This window comes from Rhinolophus sinicus, linkage group LG02 (genome assembly GCF_036562045.2).
Source record: "Rhinolophus sinicus isolate RSC01 linkage group LG02, ASM3656204v1, whole genome shotgun sequence".
In the NCBI taxonomy this organism is placed as follows: Eukaryota; Metazoa; Chordata; class Mammalia; order Chiroptera; family Rhinolophidae; genus Rhinolophus; species Rhinolophus sinicus.
In genome coordinates, this window is record NC_133752.1 from 17061535 (window position 1) to 17077364 (window position 15830).

At 46.6% G+C, this 15830-nt stretch overlaps 1 protein-coding gene across 3 annotated transcripts in view; it reads right to left on the reverse strand.

Annotated features, from left to right (window-relative positions):
* Window positions 1-5881, reverse strand: part of SEL1L3 (SEL1L family member 3) — a 97810-nt gene extending 91929 nt beyond the window's left edge. For 2 of the 3 annotated variants that reach the window (XM_019743864.2, XM_019743863.2), the window contains exon 1: window positions 5531-5878. In XM_019743864.2, coding sequence (XP_019599423.2) covers window positions 5531-5695 — 165 coding nt within the window. In that variant the 5' untranslated portion in view covers window positions 5696-5878. Of the gene's footprint in view, window positions 1-5530 lie in introns of all 3 variants that reach the window. The other variant, XM_019743865.2, reaches the window with a different exon arrangement.
* Between the last annotated feature and the right edge of the window lie 9949 nt (window positions 5882-15830).

The window sequence follows — 15830 nt, forward strand, 5'->3', positions numbered from 1 at the left end:
ATTTCTGTTGACTAACAATCAGCAAAAATTCTGTTTATGTCAACAAAGCACGCAATGAAGCAGAATGGGCAATGATGGCAATATGAACTTCAAAATCAAGATATGCCGTGGGAAATATTTCCCAGGCGCCCAGTACTCCTTCCCAAACCATCACAATAATGACCAATAAAATACTCCAGTGTTTTGGATCCTCTCCCCACCTGATATGATTTGATATGCTGTTTCTTTCTAACTCAAATCATATGAAGGTAACCACCGTGTGGTTTGGTTTGGTTTCTCTGAGCACCTCCTGTGTGCCAGGCATGGGGACAGGTGTGGTAAGTCTTGTCCACTCAAATTCTAACCTCGTCCTCTCACAAAGAGCTTCACTGAACTTCTCCCTTCAAACCTAATCCTCACAACAGCCCTAGGAGGGACACAGAATTCCAGCTGAGAAAATGAAATGGAGTCAGAGAGGGTGAGTAACTTGCCCAACGTCAACCAACTACTAAAAAGCGGAACCAAAATTCAAATCCCTATCTGCTAATTCCAAACTCAGCAATGGTGTGCCTCTTGCCTTCCAGAAACAGCCAAAATGATGCCCCCTCAACTCACCCGTTTACCTCTACACTTTCACCACTTTCTGGTTACAGGTGAGGGGGTCTCAGGACTTTACTCACTCCCATCTTAAAAAGGGGTAGGGAGTGGCTAAAATTCTATCTGGTCACTCTGCCTTGTGTCTGAGGAGGGTAGATGTTACTTTACCCGCAAACACACATGCCGCACTGAGCCACCTCCCCAGCTATTTTTCAGGTGAGGATGGGAGACAAGAGCTGCCAAATCAGAATTTCCTCAGCAATGCCTCACATGCTCCACGGGCCCCCTGCCCCTCAGTTCTTTCTCAGGGGACTGGGATGAGCCAATTCAATAACTGAATCCACTTTAGAGTATTTATGTTCTACTTGAGTCTATCCATCTTCTTCGTGAAATACCTGGGTTCTTTATGTCTTCCCTTCTACCTTTCCTCCGGCTGCTTCTGTTCAGCTAATTCATGGCTCCTACACTTTTACCAACAGGAATAGAAGGGCTAGAAGGCAAGAGGCACACACCATCGCTTAGGAAATCCTGGTCAGGATGAATGTGGAAGCTATTGGCTGACGTGAAGTTTGAGGATGATCTCTGTATTTCGAATATTCATAATCGCTCTTGCACAAGCTGGACAATGGAGGCCCTCTTTACCTTGTTTTGATATACCAGGCGCTGTGTTACATACAGAGTAAGGAATTAATGACTACTTCTAGAGGGATAACCAAAGGCCACTTACAGAGAGAATTCTGTACAAGACTTTGACAGCAACCATCTGCTAACGATCCCCAACACATATCTGCACTGTTCATGTCCTCTTTTATTTTTTTTTTTTTTTAAGATTTTATTGGGGAAGGGGAACAGGACTTTATTGGGGAACACTGTGTACTTCCAGGACTTTTTTCCAAGTCAAGTTGTTGTCCTTTCAGTCTTAGTTGTGGAGGGCACAGCTCATCTCCAGGTCCAGTTGCCGTTGCTAGTTGCAGGGGGTACAGCCCACCATCCCTTGCGGGAGTTGAACCGGCAACCTTGTGGTTGAGAGGATGCACTCCAACCAGCTGAGCCATCCGGGAGGCAGCTCAGCTCAAGGTGCTGTGTTCAATCTTAGTTGCAGGGGGGCGGAGCCTGCCGAGGAGTTGAACTGGCAACCTCGTGGTTGAGAGCCCACTGACCCATGTGGGAATCGAACCAGCAGCCTTCGGAGTTAGGAGCACGGAGCTCCAACCACCTGAACCACCGGGCCGGCCCTGTTAATGTCCTCTTATTTCTTTGTCCCCTGGTTGTCTAACAAGTGTAAATGTCTACTCTGAACTTTTCAGCTCTACAGCTGACATTAATACTAGCAATTGTGAGATTTGTTTTCTCTTAAGAAAAAATGATACCTTTGAGACCAGAGTTCGTAATGGACAGAACTGACTTCGACAAGTGTCATTGTCACAGACAGGGCTGGGGCAGCCTCGGGTTGTTCTAGCCAAGTCTGGAGGAAGGTAAGAGTTAATGATATAAGAGAATAGCAAGGGGGGTCTGTTCAGCAGAGCAAGTTCTGTGTGGACCACACCAGTTAGCACCAGTGACCTCAGTGGAAGCCATCTCACTACCCTTTGCTTTCAATGCCCTCACCCTCTCTGGGAAGCCTCTCTGCATCTTGACCTTTGGTGACCTCAGAATTTTCTGGCAGCTGCTAGAACCAGGGATCATCTTTTCAGAAATCTATTTGGCATCGTTCCGTGACTTATCTTTCAGGCCTCGTCACAATTATTCATGCTTTAGCAGTATCCTAGCTACAGTCACAGTTCCGTTCTTAGGCTGCTACTGAAGGTTACTCTGTCCCAGCCAATGGAGAAGGAGGTGTCCACTGCCTCTGGACCCTGGCTGCAGGAAGCGTGCTCCCGTGAGGGCAGGGCCTTAAAAGCATCTGTTCAGAAAGCCACTTTCAATCTTCAGCCCTTATGAACACGCAAATAGGTAGGAATAACACAAAACAGGATTGGTCCCCAAATCATGGATGATTGGCTTTGGAATGCATTCCTAGGCACACTCGGCGCTACACTTGGACACACATTCATACAAACTCAAGTGCTAAAACTCCACCAGCCAGCTGCCTCTGGACTATATAAAGACCCGATCTTTTACCTCTCCACCACGGATGGCAAATATCTTCTGATTTTACCTCTTTTTTTTTTTTTTTTCTCTTTAACATCCTGCTTGTATTCTGTGGCCTGTGCTTCCTGCTTTGTATATTTTAGGCTACTTTAGACATGACCTCACATCCTGGCCAATTGCACAGTAGCTGCTAATTGTGAGAGCTTTGCTAATGGCCCAAACATCTATGCATGAGGGGAATGGGTTATAAGCAGCAAAGTCTAAGAGGTAAATAAGCTAGCATGGCTAAGAATTGGGACTCTGGAAGCAGATAAATTTGGGTTTCAATCTTGGACCACCTGTGTGATCCAGGACAACTTATTTAACCTCTCTGAGCCTCAGTTACCTCATCTGAGGTAACTAAAGAATGGGATCAAAACAGCTGTTTCCAAATTATGGGATAGCTTTCTCTCTCTAGTGTCTACATATTACTGAGATCCTACCTATTTCGCTCAACCTCTACCTTCCACCCTCCCACCCTCCTTCCCCAGACCGATCACTTCCTCCAAGCAGTATTCCTTGCAGAGCAGAATGCAAGCAATTATGCATTTCCTCCTCCACTCCCCACGGCTGTTTCATGTTTTTCATGCAGACATTTACATTTTCCCCAATTTGTAGACTAAACCTCTCCAAGGTCGAGAAGCCTTACCTTTCCACAGTATCTGAGGTAGCACATACCTCTAGAGCAAAATCCCTAGCAAGTGTCTAGACTTTCAGAACAAAAGGGGAAGCCCACCTCCAAGTCACACTTTTGCTTCCTTGGGTTTTGCAAAAGCTTCTCATTCAGTTGCAAAATGCCCTTCTGGATTATCAAAGTCTTTCTTTTGCAGTAGCATATCTGAAGCCCATCTAAAGGGAAGAGGCATAGTCAGAAAGCACTGACATTTCCCTCTTCATGATAGTTCCAAAATCCATTCCGTCCTTGTCTGCCAAGACATTCATCCATGCTCTAGTTATTTCCCACACACAGTATTTTCTATAATCTTCCTTTTTGGAGCCTTACCTCACCACTTCACTACCTCACTCTAGTCTACTACCTACAGCGTCATTTGTCCCCTTTGTGTGATCTGTGCTCTTAAATTCCCCTTGGTCAATACAGAACTTTAATAATAGTTCCACACCATCTCTCGCTGTTCCCACAGACCACTCCACTAGGCCTCTAGGCTTTGCTCGTTACTCTGATTTCTTTGAATTGTCAAGAAGAGGTCTCCCTTGGCTAGGTCTTAGGATTTCCAGGTGGAACTTTCCAGACCACCTGTACATGAATGTTTCACCCAACTCTCTACTACATCATTTCTGCCTCTGTGGGTAACCAGCACCTTGTGGACAGGGATCATCTGTTTAAACTGAAACCCTGTCACTTGTTATGGCAGTTTTATTTACGAGCCTGTGTGCTGTAACTCTGTGGCATAAATATTAAATAATATCTCATGAGTAAAAAAAAATGATTCACGTTAATGGACAACTTATGAAAATAAAAGTAAATCCAACCACAAAATTTGGTACTGGGTAATTTTAAAATATGAAGAAAAGCATGGTTTGCTCAACAGGTAGATGCTAAAGCAGAAGTACAATTTGCGTTTTTACACCCTCTTCCTTCAAGAAATGAAACATCCAAGAAGTAGACAGTGTTAAAAGAAACTTCAGCTGGGTGGCACATTTTTTTTTGGAATCAAATTCTAATTCCTGCAAGTGTCTCCTAAGCAGTTTTTAGCTTCTGAGAAGAAAGATTCAGAATAATGACAATGCCACATAAATGAAAAGAATTCTGGACAGCGATACTGCTCAATTTTTTTTTCTTTTTTTGCATTCTGTGAGTTTCCTATTGCATCAGTTTCATGATTCAGCATTTTTCATTTCATTTATTTACAGTAATATATGGCGAGATAACCCCAGATCTCTGCAGGATCCTGGAACATAAGGTAGGCTGGACAGGAAGGGTGTCACCTCCTGTAAATCTACTATTGTTTAGGAGAGTTCAAACCAGAAGAAAAGCCATCGCAGGAATGGAGAGATATTTCTCCACCTTTTTTCTGAGGGTCTAAATTACTCTGGTATTTTAAATGAGCTGGTTTTGAAAAACAGGTGACTGCCATTTCGTTGATGACTAAAACAGAAGCCAAGAAGTGTGGAAATTGTAACTGACATGCAAAAGCCAAACGTATTCTCAGAAATGACAATGTTCAAGACGCAGCTAAAGTCATCACTCTGGCAGCAAGCGTGTTACAAAGAACTAGATTTCTTTCTGGCATCCGCAACTTGGCTAGAGTGACCATGTTGGAGTTAAGAACGCTAGAAAGGCGAGGTTCATCTCCAGTGCATTAGCAGAAAAAGGTCCCGGCCATGAGGACCCGGTGGAAACTAAAAGGAGGGTCGAGGCGGGTGGCATTCGCGAAGAGAAAGGGGCGAAGTTGGGCACGGGAAGGAAAGCAACTGCGAGTAGATTGTAAGGGAAGCCCAGGACTGGTCGGGAGGGGGCTGGAGAGTGGTGCGCGGCAGGGTGGGGAAGGAACGCGCAGTACTGAGGCTCCCAGGTAGTGGGGGACAGGACGGGTCTCGAGGGGAACCTGATCCGGGTCTGGAGCGAGTACGGCAGTGAGAGAAAGGGACACGAGCGAGAGCGCAGCGCAGCAAGTCCGGTCGACGCACCGCTCTCCGCGCCCGGGGTAACCATCCCAGGTGCCGGGAGCGCCCGGGGCGCAGCGGCCAGGAAGAGAAAACTAGCTGCACCGCACCCGCTTCGCGTGGCGGAGGTCCCAGGCCCCCACCCGCGTCCCCCGGGCCCCGCGAGAAGGGGAGGACCCGGGTAGGGTCCGGCGCTCACCAGGTAGCAGAAGAGGAGCAGCGCGCAGGCAGGGCGGCCGCCGAGGCCCGGGGAAACGCCGCCGCTTGGGGGGGCCATGGCTGCAGCCCGGGGGCCGACCGCAGGCGGCGGGGGTTGTTGCTGCTGCTGTCGCGGCCACCCGAGCCCCGCGCCACGCCGCTGCATGGCGAGGCCGCCCGGATCCGGGCCGGAACAGGTCACCTGGTGCAGGGACCGGCCCCCGCCCGAGGCGCCACCTTCCCGCCCGCCCCCGGCCGGGCCGGCCGCCGCGCGCGGGGCCACCTGCCGCCGCCGCCGGACCCGCTGCCGCCACAGCCGCTCCCGCCGTCGCCGCCCCCGCAGACCCAGCCTAGCGCCGGCTCCTCCCCGCCTTCCAGTCCCCGTCCCCTCCCGCCCCTCTGCTCCCGGCCCAGCCCGCCTCCCAGCCGCTCCCTCCCGCCGCCAGGCTTCTACCCCTCGGGGCAGCCAGCGCCCACGCAGGTGGGGGCCGACCCCGGTCCCGCCCCCTGGCCGCCGCCCCCAGCCCCGGAGGCTCGGCTCCCGGCCCGCTCCCCTTTTCCCTTTCTTTCCTGTCCTCCCCCGCCCCCCTTCCCCGCTCTTCCTCTTCGCGATCTCCTCCCCTCCGTTTCCCTTTCCCCCCTCTCCCTTCTCTCTGTCACCTCTCTCTTCCTAATCCCATCTTTTTTTCCCCCCACTTTCTCTTTTTCTCCCTCCTCTTCTCATTCTTTTCCTCCCTCCAGCATTCTCCCAACCCCGCCCTCTCCTTTTGCGGGGCGCGCAGCCTAGTTCTCGCCGGTGCAATGGGTTTTGCTCTGTTGCTTTTTTGACGAGGGCGCCATTCCCGCTGGGCGCCGGGAGAGTGAGTGTGCCCCCTGGAGTTGCGCCACGCAGCGGCCCAGCTTTCAGCCCTTGAGGATAGATTTTGACCCCTGCCAACCTCCACCTGTCCACCTGCTGGGGTGGGGCCGCCTCCCTGTCCGCACATTTTTAGCGGGAGTTGTGCCCCCAAGCTTGCCGGCTGGTTCGCGGCACGTTGTACATGTTTCCCGAGGGTTTTGTGTGGTGCCGCGGCCGCCGCCGAGCTCTTTGTCTTAATTGTCCGGAGTATCGGCGCCCAAAGCGGGTTTGTATTTGATTTGCATCTCTGTGTCCCGGCTTCCACTTTGGAGCGAAAAGAAAATGAATTAATTAGGCCAGTGCAATTGTATTCAAGCCCCAAATGAGAGAGGTGAGGATCTCGAAGTGTATAAACGGCTTTAAAAATTTTAAAAATCCAGTCATGGGCCTTGGCGACGCAGGTTGGGACTGGCTGCTCACTGAACCGGACTCCGCCGTCTACAGGCCCAGGCGGCGCAGGGGTGCGGCCAACAGCGCGACCCCCAGCCGGAGGCCCGCCCTGGCGCCCTGGGAAGGCCATGGCTGTGCCCAGTGGCTCAGACAACTAACCGCTTGGGCTCGCAGCTGCTGCTCCGAAACAGTTAACCCACCTTCGAAAGTTCGCAAAAGCCTTCCTTTGGCACTGGTGGATTTGTGCGGATTGGAATTTATAACGGATTGGGAGCCTGAGAAGGCACAGCCCTTTCCTTGTGGCCACCACAGTCGGTCAAGTCACAACTGGCATCGGGAGAGGCTGGCTGTGAACATGGGATGCCCAGGGTTGGGTTCTACCAGCTTTGGAATCCCGTGGTCCTGGATGGGCCCTCAGCCATCTCATTACAGGCCTGGCCACACACAGCTCCTCAGCTGAGTCATCCCTTACTTTTTTTAGGTCACCAGAGAGCTGTGGCCCTGGGTCAGGCTCTTGGCCCAGAGTCACCACTGCAAGGTGATGCCTTATATCAGTGGTTCTCAGACTTCAGCCTGCATCCAAATCACCAGGACAGCTTGTGAAAACACGTGTGGCTGGACAGCTTTGGTAGAATTTCGGAGTCAGTCAGTCCTGGATGGGCCTTAAGAAGCAGCTTTCCTAACAAGCTCCCCGTTAATGCTGATGCTGCTGGTCCAGAGACCCCATTTCCAGAACCACTGGCTTATAGGAAAGGGTCATTTCTGCTTGTCTCACATCCAGCAGCCACCACTTTAAAGCCTTTGAGGGTTTCTTTGTTTGACAGATGTCACCACCACTCTGTCCCCCTTCCACAGACCCAAAGCATTTCAAATTCTCCTGTGTGATGTGGAAAACTATTTATTCTATCGAGTGCCCAAAAGGATAAAAGACTTGGTGACTTTGTCCCAGATCATGTCTATATTTTTTCTATCAGGCCAAAGTATAATCTCTACTTTTTAATGATTGTGGAAGAAAAATTGTTCGCCAGTTCTGGAGAATGGGGCTTCACAATATCTGTCGAATCGGCTTGCCTTGGTGGGCACTGAATGACATCCTAGACCAGTAGTTCTGACTCTGAAATGGTTTAAGATTGGTAAAATCTCAGGACCACGGCAGCTGGCCAACTAATAACTTGTCAAGTAAAAATATTTTAAGCAAACAAAATAAACAATACCCAAATACACTCACAATATCTTGTATCAACATTATTTTATTAAAAAGACAGGGCATGTTTATCATCAATTAGGAAGGACCTAATACCGTAATAAAGGACAGTCCTTTAAACTGAATATAATTTGCTTGTGAAAAACTCCCAACTGGTCTTTGTCTTATTTTGCTGTGGACCAGTGGTAATGTACCTTCGGACTGGCATTGTCCTGCTGACACTTGGAAACCACATTTCTAGGGACTCAAGATATGCAGGGTACAGAGATCTGCCACTACAGAGACAACTGAACTCTTGGTTACAGGAGGTAAGGGGAGGGCACTACGTGGCAGTGAGGAACCCTCCCTCTTCCCACTTCCGTCCTACATAAATCACTGGAACCCAGGCAAATGCCACAGCTCTAGGGAGCCATCCTCATGACCTCAGGTCTAAACTGAATTGGTCGTTTCTCTTTGTCCCACCAAGCGTTGCCTGTAGCCCCATGTGGCAATTGGCTAATCCTGCTTTATACTGTAGTCGGTTTGTTGGCCTGGTCTCCTCCAGTAGAATATAAGCTCCTTGAAAGCAGAGGTTGTTTCTTAATCAGCTCTCTATATTCCCCCCATGCCTTGTATAGAAAGCGCTCAGATATAGTCACTAAATAAAATGGAATCCATCATCGTCCTTTTTCATTTTTTCTTCAATCCTTCCTTCCTATCTTCTTCCATCCTTCCTTCTATTTCTTTTTTATTCATGATTATCTCCTCCATCTTCTTCCCATAGTCAAGGGTCTGAGGAATCCCATAGCCTTCTCCTCTCCTACCTCTTTCCTTTGCAATTTCAGATAATTCAGAATAAAGATGAATGAACTGTGACATTTGCCTTTTACATCAAAATAGAAGAGAATAACACAAAAATAGAAGACTGCTGTCAGACAACACATTCTCCATCTCGATGGGAAAACCATGGCTTTTTTTTCTGCCTTGGATTACCTTCAGCCTCTAGCTAAATCCTGCATGCTATTTTTAATGTCCAGTCCTTCCATTTTTCTCACAATGCCAAGGCTTTACCTGCCCTAAATCCATTTCCTGTCTCTTCTTCCTGTTTCACATCCTCCATCTTGACCAATTCCTTATTTCTTCCTTCATTAGAATAGTCTACCAAATACCATCCTCATGTCCTGGTCACCAGACTCCATCTTTTAAGCCTCAAGTCTGAGTCTACAGACTCCCTTCCTATGGGCCACAGAGCCTGTAGCAAAGAGGGGATGAAAGCTCTTGTATAACCTGAGAGTTTTTCCAGGTATTTCTATGGGAATGCTGAAGGTCTCCAAATCACTCAGTCTGTAACCCTGCTCCGAAATGAACTGTATTTCTGGGCCTGTCAGATGAAATACTGCTGCTCTTGGTTATTTTTGGCTCTTTACCCTTCTGAATAGGTGCATATTCAGCTCAATTCTTCCCCATCCAGAGCTGGGAAAAAGCAGGCAGCTTCCCTTAGCCAAGTTGCCTTGTCAGGAGCACTTGCCCTAAGCAGCAGCTATCGAAACTCTCTGATTGCACACAGGCTGTTTGTGCCTTGCGCAGGTGGGCAGCGGGGCAGTCCACTCTCTGGTCACTGATGAAGAGTTCATTGAGCTGAGCACCCCGGAGCAGGTGCCATCAGGGGTCCAGCGCCTCCTCACTCAAACATAAGTCTGCATCCTGGCTTGCGGGTATGGTTGCAAAAACTTCTCCTGCCATCCTTGGGGGACCTAGGATGGGAGATGGGACATTTCAGGCTCAGTGAGCACAGAAAAACTATATACTGAGGGTCTGGGGAAGGAGGTTACCCTGGGATGCAGGAGGTCAAGGGCATGTGTCCATAAGTGGAACGATATCTTTGGGTGAACGTGTTGAGAAGAACATGTGTGTGAAAAAGAAGTGGAGTGAAGTTGGGTGTGAATGTGCAGATCCACATGGGATGGAGAGTAAGAGGAAAGAGTGAGCACCAAGGGAGAGGATGTCACTGTAAATAATTGAGGACAGATAGTGAGTGCATGTGAGCGCTCTGGGAAGGAAGGTTGTGTCTGCAAGTCCTGACAATATGTTATAACTGTATCCGCAGCTGAAATCGTGATGCTCAGGCAGGTATTAACATCAACGTAGGGCTTTTAGTCCATCAGTACTATACAATATCAAGTAAAACGAAATGTAAAGATCAGCTGTACCTATATGGACGCTTAGCAAGGCTCATGGAAAACTAAGAAAAACGTATAGAAGGGGAAGCTAGACCAGGGTCCTCTTAGTAGCTACTGACCTCTGCAGCTTTTCCTGAGATTTCTTTTTAAAGTTCTTACCAAGTATTTGGTGTATCAATTCATTTCCTCCTCATGGCATCAGTAGCATTTTACAGATGAAGAAACTGAGTCGTTGGACAGACCAGAGATCCACGGCCAGAAGGTGGCAGAGCCAGTTTGGACTCAGGCGTTTTGCTTAAGGACTGGAGCTCACACCACTACATTAAACTTGTGCTGTGAAGGCGTGATGGAGACTCACGCAGGTGTGCAGCATGTAGGGAAGGCACCCCTGGGTTTTAGACGTATGTCTGTCAGTGCTTTGCCAGGTGCTTGAGAACATAGATTGCCTGGACACACCTGTCCAGGGCCCATTCCACCACTTCCTAGCTGGGTTACCTCGGGCAGGTCACTAATCCTTTTGGAAACTTAGTCTCCAGCTCTATAAAAATGGGGATAAGTTGCTCATCTTCCCATTTACGTGGAGTCGTGAAGGCCAGGTAAGGTAGCATAGGTAAGTGCATGGTAAATTATCAAGCCCTAGTCAAGAGTAAAGCATCATTTGTGTATTATTCACACTTGCCTGCTTACAAAAAAGGCCCACAAGGAAGGCTACATCCCTGATAAGACAATGAAAACTAGAAGGTTTATGAATACCTGCAGAAGCATACCTCCAAAGTACAGCCCACCTATGAACCACATCTCCCATTATAACCCCAGGGGAGGTGTCGGCGAGAGCCTGTAAACTACTTTCTGGGGCTCTGTCCCCACAGGAGGCATTTGCTCTGTGGGAAGCCAGCTGCCGTGTGTGAACTGTGACCCCACACTGTTGTGAAAGACCCCAAGCTAGGCAGGTGCCAGACATGTGAATGAGCAAACCATCTTGAACATCTACCATGTTTCCCCGAAAATAAGACCTAGTCGGACCATCAGCTCTAATGCATCTTTTGGAGCAAAAATTAATATAAGACCTGGTCTTATTTTAATATAAGACCTGGTCTTTAATATAATATAACAACATAACGTAATATAATATAATACCGGGTCTAATATATAATATAATAAATATAACATAGTATAATACCCGGTATAATATAATATAATATAACATAATGTAATATAATATAATATACAATACTGGATCTTATATTAATTTTTGCTCCAAAAGACGCATTAGAGCTGATTGTCTGGCTAGGTCTTATTTTCGGGGAAACACAGTAGCACAATTGAGCCGTCAGGTGATTCTATCCCCAGCCACCATCCAACTGAAGCTGCATGTGACTCCCCAAGCAAGACCTGCCCGGCTGAGTCTGTCAGCTCATTGAACCATGAAAGATAAAAATAAACTGTTGTTTTGAGCCACTAAGTTTGGAGGTAGTTTATTCACAGCAATAGATAACTGAAACAGTGCCCTAGGCTAATATTAACATTTTAACTCAACGATATAGTTAACTTTGAGCTTCCTAGCATCCAGAGTGAAAAGGGGAACAGGATGGATTATTTGCACTTATTTCCTTGAGGTAATATGGTTTACCTGAATGGATAGTTCATCTGACTCATCTCCTTGCAATTAAATCAGAGTGAAATTTAAACCATCTTCCTTCCATGAGAATTTCTCCTATCTTTACCAAAACTACAGTTGTGCAAATTCTACAACGTGCCTTGCTGGAGCAAACCAAAGAATTGTCATTCTCACTAATGCCCCTTGTGTTTGCCCAAATCTTTCAGGCTGTAGCTCAAGCCCAATTTCTACTGTTTGGTTCTCAGGGCATCTTCTGCCTCCTGCCTCATTCCCATCCCAAATTATGTCACAAAAGGGCTTGGTGACTCTGGGGTCCTAAGCAGCCCAAACTAATGATTAAAATAGAAATGCTGAAAATAGTTGAAACTGAAGCAGATTGGATGATTTATTCAAACCTTCAGGAAAAATTACTGTTCAGCCAAAATTGAAATTTAGACTTGCGGTTCCTAATCAACTAGAATGCAATACTTCCCTGGCACTAACCCCTAAAAAGGGAAAGGAAAACAATACATAAAATATATGCATGGCTGTCCTTGCGTCCTTTCGAACCTGTGCCCTGGGAGATAAGGAACCATATCTGTCTTCTGAATAGTGCGATGCTTAACACCTTACTGGTACCTATTAAAGCTTTTCTTCATTAAGTGACCTTCCAAGTCTACGATAATGAGACATAAACATGAGTGTGAACCAGTGATTTCCATTCTCTCCAGTGTGGCCTTGATGAATCAGTGTCACTTGCCTTCTGGTCCCATTCTGGGAGCTCTGCATTAGCACGCAGGTATCTGAGGTCACCTCCCTCACTTGGTACCTGAATTAGGTCCAGGCAACTCTGTGAAGGTAGTGAACTTTCACTTTTTGTGTCGTTGACCTCATTTTCTATACTCTTTCCCCTCATTTGTCTTCAGACCCCTACATTGGGCTTCAGAATCCTTACGCTGAAACTCTGGGGGTAGCCTAATGGTTGGGAGAAAGGGCCAGACTCAAATCCCAGCTGCGTTCCTTAGCCCTACATTTGCAGAAACACTTTCCAATCATCAAAACCTTTCACATCTGTGTTTCAGTTCATTGTCTCCACAGTTCTGTGGAGTAAATTGTTATGGGTTGAATTGTATCCTAACTCCTGGCACCTGTGAATATGAGCTTATTTAAAAATAGAGTCTTTGCTATGTAATCAAGTTAAGATGAGATCACAGGGTGGGTCCTAATCCAACCAATATGACTGGGGCTCTTACGAGAAGATGGAAGTGTGAAGACACAGAGGGGAGACGGCCACATGAAGACTGAACAGAGATTGGAACTTTTCTGCCAAGAGCCAAGGAAAGCCTGGGGCTTCTAGAAGCTGGAAGACACAAGGAGGGATCCTTCTTTGTCAGTGCCTTAATGTTGGACATCTGCCTTCTAGAACTGTAAGACAATAAACTTCTGCTGTTTCAAAACTACCCAGTTTAGAGAACTTTGTTCCAGCAGCCTTAGAAAACTAATAAATAGGTGTTGTCATTTTTCCTATACTTTAAAATCCAATGTTATTGGGTACCTACTGTGTATCAGCCTCTGTGCTGAATTCTGCAAATTGGACCCAAGGCTACAGGTTGATACAAAGCAGATAAAAGACCCTGAGCTTTCTGATGAATTTCCTTGCTCATTCCTTTGTGCCTCAGGCTTTCCCAGGCATCCCCCACCCATCACCACTGCCTGGTGTGTGCCCATTCCCACAGCTATTTCACAGGTACACAATGCTGGGACTAGAAGTGACTTGGGAGGTCTCCTGATCCATCTCCCGGGTTTTCTAGGTGTGTGCCAGGTGAGGTTCAGAGGGGTCGTGCTACCAGTAGAAAGGCGGCAGTGAACTCCAACACTTCTCACTCTGACTCTAATTAATTCATGTTATGAATAAATGCAACAAACAACAAATGTTGTGGAATGAACACTAAATTATTAACGACTAGTAAAAAGAATGTGTTGTACCTCCCAGAGGTATTTGAACGTGAAACAACGCCTTAACCCAGAGAAGTGAGTTTCTGATAGTGAGATGGGGTGGGGGTGGGCAAAGCAAGGCAGGGAAATTTGGGAGGCGAGGGCAGACTCTTTCCCTGACCCTTTATCTTACATACCTGAAGCAACTTCTGTGTCTGCTCAGGATAGGACTGGCTACTTTGGAAAATTCTGGAAGTGAGCCGAGGAAGAGCTAGCTGTCCTCTGTACTTTGAGACGCCATGCAGGGCTGGTGACCACTGCCTTTCTGGATTCAGAAGGAAGCACTGGCCTCATTATATGCGTGTACCACGACTGCTGTTTTAAACTCCAATACTGCTGAACAATTCAGAAATAGATCCATTATAGGTCTGCTTTAGCCCCAGGGCTTTAACATAGGTCACTAGAAAACCCAAGATTGCACAGTAATTCAAATTCTTCAGAGAAAAAGAAAAAAATTCTCTTTGGCAACCCCTCTACCCACCCACCTCCCTTCCCCCAGCAGAACAGGAGTGTCTCTTCGTGTCTGTAGTGCTTTGGAATAAATAGCTCTTACACTGAACTTGAAATCTAAATTTTTCTTCAGCTATTAATTGATAAGAGCAGCTCATTTTCCTTCTCATGCTCTGAAGTAAGATTACAGTGTAAATAAACTGGGTCAGGTTTAGCAGGACGGACGTGAACTGTTCCCTAATTCCTCTTAATCTCTGGTAAAGGAATAACTAGGATTTGGATGTCAACATTCAATAAACAATTATGTCGCTTTTGCCAACGCCATCTACGTTATTAGGCCATCTACATTTTGTTCCCTCAAAGACAGTTCACGGAAACTCCAAACCGTGTTGTTCAACTGCAACCTCCTTATTTTGTGTTAGCCCACAAGTGAAGTCGAGGTTGTAGGAGGGATTTGATTTCATTTATATTAATTTTTAGAGTAAAAGCATCTCTTGTTTGACTTGAAACAGAAGTCAGTTAACAAGGGTTTTCTCGACTACTGATCAGCCACAACGTGCACAGCATTTCATGAGCCTGGCTTCTCATTTTCACAGCGCATGAGAATCATTATCTAATTATTAATCTCACCCTAGAGTTCTGAGGAGCTTAGGACGCCTGCTGAAGTTAATCACCGCTTTTACCTATAGATCTGGTGCTAACTCACTGGGTTTGATCCGGTGCCCACAATATGGTGGGCACTGATAGAAGTGACAGAAGGGAAAAAGAATTAAACAGAAGGAAATGAAGAAGAGGAAGGAGAAAGCACCAGAAAGGAGGAAGGGGCGAGCAACCAAAACTAGATTGGAACTTCAAAACACCTCATTAGGAAAATGCGGCAGTTAAGAAAGAACTCGCCAAGTAATCGGCTTCAACTTCAATTAATTATTCATTTATATATATTTATGTGGCACACTTTCTCTAGGGAGCCCAATGCGCTCTACAAACATATTAAATAATTAACTCTCTCAAATCTGAGTGAAGTGGGAAGGCAGCAAATTGACTCCATAAAAGGCCAAGCAGATTGGTAAGTGATGACTGAATGTCTCACTTTGGCGAGGTAATCCCATGTGATATTCACCAGAGGCCACGTGGCAAAAGGCCTCTTCCGCGGGCTAATAGGATACTATGGTAATCTGTCCTGGCACCTTCCAGAGTAAGCAGTTTTTGTTTATATAGATAAGTGATGATAGGTGGATAAACAGACAGACAGGGAGACACCTAAATAGATATGAATTACTATAGAAATCCAGTATATTTTGATGGAGGGTGTTATTAGAAGATAGTCGAATGGGGTACATTTAAAAAAAAATACTGCCTTCAAGACAAAAATAAAAGTGAGGAAGTACTTCAAAGCAAGAACATCAATTACGGTATTAAATAAAATGAAACTACAAAGGTCAAACGCCAAGGACACCATGAAAAACAACCGCCACAAGAACCTGTAACACAAATGGCTTAAATATCTCTCCGGAAAGTGTAAATGCATCCAAATCAGTGGTGGACAAAAACAAGCAAGAAACTTAAGACATTTTAAACAAAGAAGTGAAAGTGGCAGCTGTTCAGATG